General features: G+C 43.1%; 6 protein-coding genes across 6 annotated transcripts in view; 4 read left to right on the top strand and 2 right to left on the bottom strand.

The window, feature by feature from the left end:
* Positions 1-244: 244 nt before the first annotated feature.
* SS1G_05323 (hypothetical protein) lies at positions 245-2,436 on the top strand (the record flags this gene model as incomplete). Its single annotated transcript, XM_001593845.1, has 3 exons — positions 245-698; positions 768-1,851; positions 1,959-2,436. The coding sequence occupies 3 exons, from the start codon at positions 245-247 to the stop codon at positions 2,434-2,436; spliced, it is 2,016 nt and encodes a 671-aa protein (XP_001593895.1).
* Positions 2,437-3,167: 731 nt separating this feature from the next.
* On the bottom strand, positions 3,168-3,935 carry SS1G_05322 (hypothetical protein; the record flags this gene model as incomplete). The annotated part of the gene is made up of 1 exon (XM_001593844.1): positions 3,168-3,935. One exon carries the CDS (start codon positions 3,933-3,935, stop codon positions 3,168-3,170), a length of 768 nt encoding a protein of 255 aa, XP_001593894.1.
* Positions 3,936-4,356: 421 nt separating this feature from the next.
* SS1G_05321 (hypothetical protein) lies at positions 4,357-5,428 on the top strand (the record flags this gene model as incomplete). The annotated part of the gene is made up of 4 exons (XM_001593843.1): positions 4,357-4,389; positions 4,445-4,568; positions 4,636-4,942; positions 5,014-5,428. The coding sequence occupies 4 exons, from the start codon at positions 4,357-4,359 to the stop codon at positions 5,426-5,428; spliced, it is 879 nt and encodes a 292-aa protein (XP_001593893.1).
* A 1,492-nt stretch (positions 5,429-6,920) lies between these two features.
* On the top strand, positions 6,921-7,542 carry SS1G_05320 (predicted protein; the record flags this gene model as incomplete). Its single annotated transcript, XM_001593842.1, has 4 exons — positions 6,921-6,993; positions 7,069-7,130; positions 7,295-7,472; positions 7,502-7,542. The coding sequence occupies 4 exons, from the start codon at positions 6,921-6,923 to the stop codon at positions 7,540-7,542; spliced, it is 354 nt and encodes a 117-aa protein (XP_001593892.1).
* A 442-nt stretch (positions 7,543-7,984) lies between these two features.
* Positions 7,985-9,374, bottom strand: SS1G_05319 (hypothetical protein; the record flags this gene model as incomplete). Its single annotated transcript, XM_001593841.1, has 5 exons — positions 7,985-8,088; positions 8,380-8,643; positions 8,700-8,866; positions 8,919-9,005; positions 9,088-9,374. 5 exons carry the CDS (start codon positions 9,372-9,374, stop codon positions 7,985-7,987), a joined length of 909 nt encoding a protein of 302 aa, XP_001593891.1.
* Positions 9,375-11,329: 1,955 nt separating this feature from the next.
* The window catches only part of SS1G_05318 (hypothetical protein), a gene marked incomplete at both ends in the record, with an annotated part of 2,593 nt that continues 1,999 nt past the window's right edge, over positions 11,330-11,923 (top strand). Inside the window, 2 exons of the mRNA XM_001593840.1 lie at positions 11,330-11,376; positions 11,795-11,821. Of these exons, the coding sequence (XP_001593890.1) occupies positions 11,330-11,376; positions 11,795-11,821 (74 nt within the window). The remainder of the gene's footprint in view (positions 11,377-11,794; positions 11,822-11,923) is intronic.

Below are 11,923 nucleotides of genomic sequence, written 5' to 3'. Positions count from 1 at the left end.
AGCATCAATTTCTTGGAATCGTGTAGTCAATGCTAACGGAGAAAACACTAGTTGAATAAATAACATTAGGATCACGTGATTGTATAGCCTCACGCGTTTTATGATAAGATAAGAGCCCCTATGTCGTCATTGGCTTCAATCGACTGCCGCCCCAGCTGTTCAGCGACAAGAATCGAAATTGCCTTAACATTTGGTTGACAAACACGAACGCTTCCTCTCCTTGTCTCCTACAAACATCAAAGATATGGCTCCTTGGACATCTAAACCTGCAACGGCTCAAGACCATGAACATGATCTTAGTTCAATGTTGGGGATTGAGGAACGTGTTGATCTGACGCTTCTCATTGCTGACATCACAGAGGTCATGCAAAAACAAATCTGTGACAACTTTGATACTTTTACTACCACAGGAGAAGCTGCCGATAGATCCTCAAAAGTTGGTGATAGTCAGCCGAAGGAGGAATCGGAAGAAGAGGAGAAGGCTCGGAAACTACGGGAGAAAAGGGAGAATGAATTATCGGCGCACAAAATGCTAGAGCTTAAACATGATGCTCTAAAGTTCTTTCAAGAATGGCAAGAAACTGTCATTTCGAGAATTGGGACGGTGGTCAACAATCCAAAGGAAGTTACAGAAGATCAGAAGAAAAAAGCCAGCGCGAATTCTACCCCTGATGCACCGCCGAAAACCAAGGTCGTTAGTATGTAGTATCATCTATTGCTTTAAGCTTTCACCTGCTTTTGGGTAATTCAGTGATTAACTCTCACAGGACAAACTACAAATGTTGTAGAAGCAGATGCAGCTTTGATTGAGCTTTACCCACCAACATCCACACCTCTTTACTCTTTACCAGAAGAGAAACGAGTGATGCTCTTACACGCCATGCTACTGCTTCTTCTCTCTCTGGAGCATTACACTGCCCATTCACGTATCCTTTTGCTTCACATAGCATCATCTCTGCACCTTCCTCTTCATCTTCTCGCCGAGACAGAGGTGAAGGTTGCACAAGGACTGCTGGAAGCCGCCAAAAAGATGTCTGGTAACGAGGAGACACAGAAACGGAGTGAAGAGAACAAAATAGCTCGAAGATGGAAGGTAGGACTCGCTGGTGTTGCGGGCGCTGCGATAATAGGTGTCACAGGTGGTCTTGCAGCTCCATTGGTTGCGGGAGCTTTAGGGACCGTAATGGGCGGGCTTGGACTTGGTGCGACTACGGCCGCAGGCTTGTTGGGGGCTCTGGCCGAAAGTGGAATTATTGTTGGAAGTCTCTTTGGTGCTTATGGTGCTAGTATGACGGGCAAGATGATGGATGCTTACGCAAAAGAGGTTTCCGACTTTGCATTTCTTCCTCTCAAGGGATCGCAACATCAAAAACCCTTGAAGGATATAGCAGCGAAAGATCGGAGGTTGAGGGTCACAATAGGTGTTACTGGATGGTTGACCCAGAAAGAAGATGTCGTCACACCATGGCGAGTTCTTGGGCACCAAAGTGAAGTCTTTGCTCTGCGATATGAACTCGAGGCCCTTTCCAAACTCGGCATGTCGTTGGAGTCCATGGTAAAAAGTGCAGCTTGGTCAATTGCCAAGAAAGAGATTATCTCTAGAACGATATTCGCCAGCTTAATGACTGCTCTTTGGCCGCTTGGGCTTTTGAAAATTTCAAAAATTGTAGACAATCCATTCTCAGTCGCCAAGAATCGAGCAGATAAAGCAGGTTTAGTCCTTGCAGATGCACTTATCAATAAGGCGCAGGGAGAAAGACCAGTTACTTTGATTGGATACAGTCTAGGAGCTAGGTTGATCTACTCTTGCTTAATGAGCCTTGCAGAACGCCGTGCCTTTGGTTTGGTAGAGTCAGTTCAATCTCCTACTTCAATTCATCGTTAAATTATACTTTTGTGCTCATTCGCAGCGTATTTAAATCCTGCGGCTACAGACTATGCTAACATTCTGAATCCAGATCAGCAGTGCTAATTGGAGCGCCTGCTCCATCGGATGCAACTGCATGGCGATCTATGCGCAGTGTTGTCTCCGGACGACTCGTAAACGTATATTCCGAGAATGATTACATTCTCGCTTTCCTGTACCGTACCAGCAGCATACAATTCGGTGTAGCTGGTCTCCAAGAAGCCCAAGGTGTCAAGGGGATTGAAAATATCAACGTAAGCGAAATGGTCAATGGTCACTTACGTTATCAATATCTCGTGGGTACGATTTTGGAAAAGATAGGATTTGAGGATATTGATATGGAAGAGGTTGCGAAAGAAGAAGAGACCTTGGAGCTATTAGACGAGCAGGAGAGAAAAGAGGGAGAGGAGAAAGGAAATGCTGATGATGTGGATCCTGAAGTTGAGGTTAGGAAAATGGAGAAGGATGTCGATCGGAAAACTGTTGAGACTATGATGCAACAAGGGGCGGAAAAGCTGCACATTAATTAAATATGAAGTGGTTTTGTTTAGTTCAGGTTTAGACATATATACTGGGGGTGAGTGGACAAGGTCTTGGACATTTATTAATGGGTCAATGAGCTATAATCTATCTTTAGATAACTGCATTCTAGAGTGCTATACCTTTGATATCTAGACCTTTGATATTTGAGAAGCTTTTAGCGTTAATATCAAAATAGAATCGGAGAATGGAGGAGTATAGTTCGATACTCAGACGATTTAGGTTTACAGTTGCGGATAATCAAGGATTGATTACAAGGACATGTTCTGATATTCATTGGATTTGGGGTTTTCATATATGAATTGAAATCGAACAACTAACGTATCATCTGTATCACGAGCCTGGGTGTTGAATGTAGGAGCATAAGTTGGAAGTGGGAATGATGGAGTGTGAAGGGTGGAATCTGATAGAGCAAAGAGTATGTCTATGTCGTGTCTTTTAAATGGTGTTCTACACGGCGAAAAGTAGAAGTATTTGATCGAGTCTGATAATATAACTGAAGTCGTGCGACAGACCGAAAAAGGTGGCAGGAGAACTGATGTTTGAGGAAGAGGGCCATGAAATGCCATTTGAGAGCCAATTATTCGCCGAGGATGTTACCGATGATGCAGGAGGGGCCATCATTATGGCGAGAGAAATACCTATATACGCCATGGGATTAGAGTGTCTTTCCTGAAAGACGTTGGGGTATCATTCTAAAGTTATCATCAACATATCTCCATCAGTTCACACCCGGCGTCTCCAGTCTCTCTTTTTCTGTATGCGAGAGATTCTCCCCTTTCAAACCCATTTGATCTTCCACTTTCTCCGCTGTCTCTTTCCCACTCCTCACAACAAAATACTTTCCGCCTCCAAAATCGACAGTCTCGCTGGCAGTCCCTGTCACATTCCAGTTCTCTACACCTTTTGTGTCAATGACACTATCAGTCCGCCTCCTAGGTCTCTTGTTTCTGCCCTCATATTCCTCTTTTTCCAACGCGGCCTTAATTTCTTCAGTCTCTAAACCAATTGTCTCAAACGCTTCTGCTTCTAACGTCTCATCCCTAATACTCCTCAGTGGTTCTATACCATCCGTATCAACCTTCTGAATATCCCTCAAGAAATGTAATTGTAAATGCAGTGTATCTAGTAATTTCTTCTCTTCTATCGGTGTCTTGGGGATAGGAAGTGCGGAAAGTCGACATAAATGATGGAGCTGTTTGGCAGTAATTTCTTCGACAGGTTTCTCGTCATGAGAAGGTAAGAGGGATCGAACGGACCAAGTGGGCTTTGAAAGAAGCTCACGAATGTTCGTTTTCTGGTGAGCATAGTCCACATTTAATCGAGCGAATACTCGGCGGACTGGGAGTATTTGATCTTCCGGCTTGGGGCTGAGAGGTGTTGTTATTCTAGTTCCATGAAGCTTTACACTTCGCGGTATGAAACGGTCTGAACTACCTTCTGTTGGTGGTATTGACGTCCTACCCACCGCAGAAGCTTCTGCGGGCATTTCTTGACGGGCTTCTGAGGTACTGTATGTTCGAGAAAGAGAAATTGGGGTACGCGTGGAGTTTCCGGTGAAGAGACAATGCCGCATGGATGCGCGACAACGCAAACAAATCGATCCTGGCATTTTTGTGAATAATTGAGCTTTCGAGGACTGTTGAATGAATTTAAATAGTTAGCATGGTGAAGCTGAATGTATAAAAATAATATTGTCATATCCTTCCCCGGAAATACACTAGTGTGTGATTCGCAGGCGGGGCCAGGCTATGTCAGAACTTCAAGAACCAGAAACAAACAAGGTTTATCTTCTAAAACCACGAACACATGTCAAGTCAACTCTTACAACTCAATAAATAAATAATACTTGCAACTCTCAGAAAGACTCATCAATTAATAAACTGTCCTACAATACATAAATCGCAGTCATGGCACAAGATCCTTACGCTCTTTTGCAGAAGGTGACTACCCCACCATCTGCTGCCCGATAAGCTTCATATTGACCGTTTTCAACAGGCAGACAAAGCAGCTGCGGGAGCTTCGGGGGGATTCAGTCTTTTCGGTGGACGACAGGAGAAGTGGGAGAATGCAGCAGAGTTATATAACCAAGCTGCGAATGCGTTTCGCATGCAAAAGCAAAGTAACACCTTCCCAAGTTTTCTTCGTACCTCTACATCTTGACTAACATGACATGTCTTTTTCCTTAGACAAGGAGGCTGGGCAAGCATTTGAGCGCGCTGCCGACATTCAAACGAACAAACTCAACGAGCCCGACGATGCTGCGAATACGCTTACAGAAGCTTTCAAAGTATACAAGAAGGGAGATCCACTAGATGCGGTTAGATGCTTGGACGTTGCAATCAATCACTATACATCGAAAGGAAACTTCAGGAGGGCTGCCACGCACAAGCAAAATTTGGCAGAGGTTTATGAAATGGAGATTGGGGACATGAAGAAAGCAATCGAAAGTTATGAACTGGCTGCTAGCTGGTTTGAGGCTGACAATGCTGAGGCGTGAGTTCTGACTCCTATGTTTCACACATAGGTGCTGGGTTATTTACAAGCATTTGCTGATATATTTATAGACTGGCCAATAAGCTCTTCCTCAAGGTCGCCGATATTGCCGCCCTCGACGGTGACTATTACAAAGCCATCGAGCATTTTGAAAAGGTAGCCGCATCCTCGGTCTCGAATAACCTTATGAAGTGGTCGGTAAAAGACTATTTCCTCAAGGCCGGTCTGTGTCATCTAGCTATCGGCGATACAGTGGCCACCGGACGAGCTTTCGAAAAATACAGAGATATGGATCCAACATTCCCAAGCACAAGGGAGCATCAATTATTAATCGACCTCGCAGAGGCGGTTGATCAAGGCGATCAGGAACAATTCGCGGACAAGCTATTCCAATATGATCAAATGAGCAAGTTGGACAAGTGGAAGACGACCATTCTGTTGAAAATTAAGAGTGCAATTGAGGAGAAGGGTGATGACTTCTCATGATTAAGCTTTAGACCAAGTAGAACTACCTCGGTGGGCTGGCGTTTGGGTATTTTGGCTGGTAACTTTGAGGAGGATTCGGAGAACTATGTCATGTTTTAAGCAATCCTGTCTTGTATTTTTTCTATATTCTTTTCTATCTTCCGAGAAACAATAAATACGAAATTGATCAATTCGAATGCATTTTTTTTAAAGAAAAGTGGTGGGTTTCCGGTCAGTACTTGAAGAAGAATGAACTTGGGGTCTAGGTGGTCTACGTTTGTTTGTGGAATCCACCGGTGAGATTCACAAGATTCCAGGCTACCATGTGCGTGCAATATTTCAACAGGATCTTAGTAAACATTAGAGGATGAGCTTTAGATAGACGCGAGCATAGTGACAATATCTTGGAAGTCCAAGCGGAGTCGCGCAAAGAGAGAAGATGGTTCAAGATATCATTGAAGAAACACTCATCCGTAAGCATGGAAGTTTGTGAGTTTAGCAGAGTGTGAAATTGAGTTTGGTCTACAAATACAGTGTATAAATGGTATGAATGGTATGATCAGATTTACTCCACGTAATAAGTCCTGATATCCTATGAGATGAGATGTTGGTGCAAATACACAACTTCATTTGTATGTACTTGGAGCCTCGAAGTGATTTGTAAGTCTTAGATGGTTGGTGGTTAGATACGAATAGAATGAATGTATTTGAGTGTTGGGAAAGAAAGAATTTGAATCATGAATATCTATCTCTAGTATCTATAGTAACTTTTAAAAGCCATTCTAGGTATGAAAATCTGCGGTTCCTGAGGAAATCAGAACTTGGATTTGTGGAAATTTATTCGTGGTTTTTCAAGGTAGGTATTGATATGTATATCCGGATTATCAGATTGTCGGATTTGTTGGATTGTTGGATTGTTTTCCTAGATAGTGATTTGTGTTGGTTAGTTCGCGGGATGTATTGTTTGTGAGTTCTTTGGGTTGTGGTTCTGGGTAGTGGGTATGATACTTTGTCTCATGAGTTGAGTATTGAGGCTCGAGGGTGCTGGTGATGGGGATGAGTGAATGGAATGTATTGTGTCTGTACCCGTTCGTGAATTCAGCTGATAATCGAATCTACTCCACTCACTCAAGACATAAATAAAACCCTATTATTCCGCTGAGCCGAACTTCAGATGGTTAGAATGATAAAACTTAGCAGGTGCTTGAGTTGTGTAAGATAGATTATGGGTCTATCTATATAGATAGATGGTTTTATCAATGCCTCGGTTACCTCATAAATCCAAATGTGTTTATATTTTAACTTTGAATAGAATCAAAATTCTTCAGGGTGTATTTATGATATGTTTAGTGGTTCCTCCAATCTTCATCTAAACACAATTTAGCCGTGAAAAAAACATTGACATGTTCACTCTGCATGTATTGATGCATTTTATACGAGATAGGCCCGATCTGGTATATTTCTTGATGGTCATTCTAGAATAAACACTAGATAAGGTAAAATCCCTACTACAATGCGAATAGTAGCACGGTTAAAACAAAAGGTGAAATTCACACCATCTAATCTAATCAAGTTAGCCATAGGAGGTTGATGGGCTTGTCTTTCTAGTTCGAAACAAATTTACATATTTACTGGCAACTGTCCTTCTTACATTCAAAAAGTCGTTGACGCAGGTCTCGAGGATTTCCTACGACCGATGAACCACGGTGCAACCACTTGGTTAGTACGTCTATAACTACAACAAACAGCCCAGTCAAAAATTGACTCGCCGTTCCATTGTCCAAAACTTCAAGCTATCCTACCCGTAAACGACAGTAACCTCCTTTAAATCTTTCAAATTTCTTTATACCGACTCGTGTTACCATCTCAACCTGCAATGTCGTCAAGTCTATGGCAATGAATACAATTGGAAGTGTATGCCTCCATCCAGTCAAGAAAGAACCTCCAATCGTTGTAAATCGCCTTGGCAACCTAGCACACACCTGTGAACTCATTAACAAGAACCTCCGCGATATCCGCTCCATGAAACGTTTTGATTGCCACATGATCATTTCACTTAACCGCTGTGAGTACTAATCACCTACTTCGCGAAAGATATGACTGCAGATAATAAAGACGATCCATTTTCTGGATGATGCTACTTCCGCACTGAATAAATAAATCGTTGCTGCAAATAGCAGCGACCTGGGCTTTTATTGGTGGGATAGTAACAATACAGTGGGTCGAATGTTTAGCGGAAAGCTAAAAGGGGGACCGAAAGCTTGCAATCGATTTGATTTAACGAACTGATGAGATAGTGAGGATGGAATGATTACTAGTGATACAATCACATGGTATTCTGTACTATTGTCACTTAAAAAGCTGGAAATAGGAGTTGTAGTTGAATTGGTTGAGGAGGTGAAGATTGTGGATGAGCTTGGATGAAGCTCTCCTAGCTTTTGATGCGATCTAGTACAGAATCTTGTGATTGGAATATAGTCAACAGTCCGGGATTCGTCAAGCTGGCGTGACTCCTTCCTCTTTGCTGCAGGAAAGAGACTGACATTCCTACCTACGCCCGCTTTTCCCCATTTTGTTTTATGCCACTGAGTCTATTTGCTTACTCTTAAGTCCAGGCATAAGACGCTTTAGCCCCATCCAAGGAGTATTGATGGGGCTCTCACCAGTGAAAAGGAAGACATCTGTTTGGTTTATTAGATCTTCTCTCTCGAACACCACATCGGGTATGGAAAAGTGATGAGCACATACCATATAACCAACCACCGAATAAACATCCGAAAAATGGCGCTATCATGGGCACCCAAAAATAATAATTCCCAGCACTCCAAACCTCATGGCCATAGCCCAGGAAATAGGTCATCAATCTTGGACCAAAGTCTCTGGCCAAATTAATGGCATATCCGGTCTCCCCTATTAAGGAATTCAGATTAATGGTTCGGCTATTATTTAAAGTGTTCAGAAACTTCACTTACACCCAAAGCAAGCTCCAATACCAAAGATCACGAAGAAAAGTCCGAGTGGAGTAAGATTTCCAGCTCCCAAATTGCCATTATCTTGCAAAGAATAAATGCAAAACATAAGGATGGTACTTGCAATAAGCTCGGAAAAGAACTGTCCAGTCTTTGTCATGAATGGGGCGGGATAAGTACAGAATATGCCTGCAGATGACGTATTTAGGCCCACAGTTCGAATGTTATGGCCACCTTCAAACACGTCGATGGCGGATTTATAATTGGCTATCAGGATTGAAATGTTAGATCGCCATTTTCATATCAACTGGGAACAGACAGACCGTAGACTACACCGGCGCCACACATTGCACCTAGTACTTGCGCCAGCATGTAAATGGGGAATTTGCGCCAGGGAAATTTGCGAAAGACACAATTCGCGAAAGTTACCGCAGGGTTGATATGAGCACCACTGACGCCTGATGCATAGACTCCAAGCATAACTCCAATACTGCAAGGTCGTGAGCCAATGTGCCGTTTATTAGATCCAAACGAAAACGTACCCCCATCCCCAAGATATTGATTGATAAGAGCCCTTCTCGCCTGAGCTAAGGACTACTTGCGCAACAACTCCATCTCCGAACAAGATCCTACTCAAACGTTAATGATCATGGAATAAATAAGAGAGTGATTGCCATGCTGCGAAGGCTAAAAGCTTGTGCCAATACTGACAAAATGAATACGCCGAAGAATTCCGAAAACGGTTCTCGCATAGCATGTCGAATTCGACTCCACATAAGATCTGGCTTGGCTTGTTTTTCAAGCACTTGCGAGATCTTATGGTCAATTCCAGGTCCATGTTCCGCATATCCACCGCTACCTATGCTCTGGATGTTGTGTCCATTCAATGTGGATTCTTGCAATGAGAGGTTTGGTGAAGAGTGTTTAGAGCCTGAGACTTCAATATCCTCCTCATGGCTTACGATAGGCATCGGTGAGACTTGCTTTTCAAGATTCATTGTGACAAATTAGAAGTACAACTTTTGAAAACTATTCTCTGTATGCAATTTTCAATGTATAATATGATTCTGGACGTTAACCTATCAACATGTAGCATGGAATTCAGGTCGATGCCGCTATATATATGATGTGACTGCGCGGAGTAGAGCTAGTTTGTACCTTAAGTTGTCATACTAGCAAAATGAACATGTGAACAAAATTGGGATGTTTGGACCATTATAGCACTGTCTGTAATGTAGTAGCATACCGAGGAAATAATCTAGCTAGTGGCCTTGAGAAGAGCCTAGGCTGGCACTTTCAAGCCACTTCATAAATTTAAGTCTCCCTATCTGGCAATCTTTATCAGATTCCAAAGTTGGATCTCATAAACACCGAGTGATATGAAGACGCGAAAGCACTGTATGCTGTGGAATTATCTTCCTTGTAAGTGCGGAAAGCATCTTGAATGGGATGACTGGATAGGTTGCGTAATCCGAGAGACTGCTAAAAGCTGTGAAGCTTCGTTGCATCGGAGTATTCCTGCTTCGGGAAGAATCAAGCAATTGCAAGTTCGTGAACATACTAGCGACATGTAAAGACGCTTTTGTGATAGCTAATAGGGAGGGGCAACACCACACTATGCGGTGCTGAGCTTTGGGTCTCCTAGGAAGGATGCATGCTCATCAATAACTTCAGTCTACCCTTGCTGACGGGTTGACGGCGTAGTCTTGGTTGTCTGACCCCGCATCAACAATTCCAATAGAACTTTAAGGATAAACAGATGATGAACGAGATTCGGTCTCCAGTCTATAGTATGAAAGAAGGTTTGATAGTTATCAATAGATCTAGCTATCATGGCTAGACTAAAAATATCTTCATCACTTTGACAGAACCCTCGGAGCTATGCTATAATGGTATTTTGGAGAGAATGGAGGAGTTGGGAGTTGGGGGGAAGTTTTCTTGATCTGACACATCACACTATCGACTCTGCAAATCTTGCAAGTGAGAGCTGTACTCGTACAAGAATTAGTCCAATCTCGGAGGATGGAGATCCTTTGCATTTCCTCTCGATTCAATCAATGGCGTAGCAAAGCATGGCGCTCATAACCAAACACAGGTAATGATTGTTAAGATGGAGCTACCAATCAAAACTCATCTCTTAGGTTAATGCGGTTGATTCGACTGCCAGGTGGATGTTTATTTGCCCCAGTCTCCACTGTTTAACCTTATATTACTTTAACCCATATCTCTCTCGGCATGCTAAGAATTCAATTTATAGCGCATTAGAGATAACGGTAGGGTGGGCGCGTTCGACATCTATGCTGGCTGGCTGGCTGCATGAATGGCGGTTGTACGAAAGATGAGTGATTGAATGCATGAAGTTCTAATCCACTGAGACAAAGCAGATGGCTTCCTAGCTGTTTTGCGAAGTGCTTGAAGGATTATTACCATTCAATTCACCACTAGAGGCCTGATTCAGATACGATACGTCAATTGCCTCCTTGTATTTTCTATGCAAAATATTATCTTCGTGTTAATTTCGAATCATCGTACGACCCCCATGACAGATGAAAGAGCTGCGATCAGCTTTATCATAATGATGTGAGCTTTCTGCGCTGGTCCAGGCACTCAAGGATCTTACCGTTGGAATTTAATGGTGGGGCATAACTGGTCCTAAGATAGAAAAACGTTGAAATATCCCTAGTGCAGATCTAATCTAAGTGAGGATGCTGACCAGTTTGTTCCGTTGGCGTTTGTAATCATTTGCGAGTTCCAATCATGGTCAGTTGGCAATAAAGTTGGTGCATGTGCTCTGGAATGCGGCGCGATGCGGGGTAGTGGAGACTAATGCAGCGCCGTCTCATGAACCAAAATCTTCGCTGGCTCTCATGGTTCTAGAATCCTTCCGGAGACACAATAGTTTTTCCTCCCCATCTTCTGTAACAACGACCTTTGCTTTGGTGATGAGACTCCTATGAGCGCAACAATCGCAAAGAATGCCAAATCACAGCATTGGGTCGTGTAAGTTCGACTTCGTTTCTATGAAGATCTGGTTTGTATCATCTGGTGATGGTGTTCCCAAATGTGATGTGCCGATACCTACCGAGGTAGTACAGAAATCGAGTATGGCTTTAGAAATTGATTTGATCAGAAATTTCAATGGAGGAAATCCTCCGGCTGCTTGCCAACCTGCATCTGCCGTGCTATGTAAGCATCGCTGTTCATTTAAAATTTGAGTTCAACTGTGTCTTCGGATTTCCAAGCAAAGAGTCCTAGCCTTTGTCCGCAATCACACGTATCTTGTAGCGATCTCGGCTAGTCGTCCCGCTAGCTAAGAAGTTAAGTCAGCTCGTTTCTGCTCCCTGTCAAATTCGACGGCAGAAATCGAATGATACAAAACTATCAGATATTCCGCCGCGCAAGTGAACTGACCATTCAGTATATATCTTGTAATACCTGCGATAGCGTAACGTTACGCTCACTAGCCACTCTATCGGTCGATACCAAGGTAAGAAACCGGTTTTATTTTCTGGCACACCAAGTTGGCGGAATTGGCCCGCTCCTTCTA

This window comes from Sclerotinia sclerotiorum, genomic scaffold (assembly GCF_000146945.2).
Source record: "Sclerotinia sclerotiorum 1980 UF-70 scaffold_6 genomic scaffold, whole genome shotgun sequence".
Taxonomy (NCBI): domain Eukaryota; kingdom Fungi; phylum Ascomycota; class Leotiomycetes; order Helotiales; family Sclerotiniaceae; genus Sclerotinia; species Sclerotinia sclerotiorum.
The sequence above is the reverse complement of the archived record's forward strand: the minus strand, read 5'-3'. Positions and strand labels throughout refer to the sequence as shown.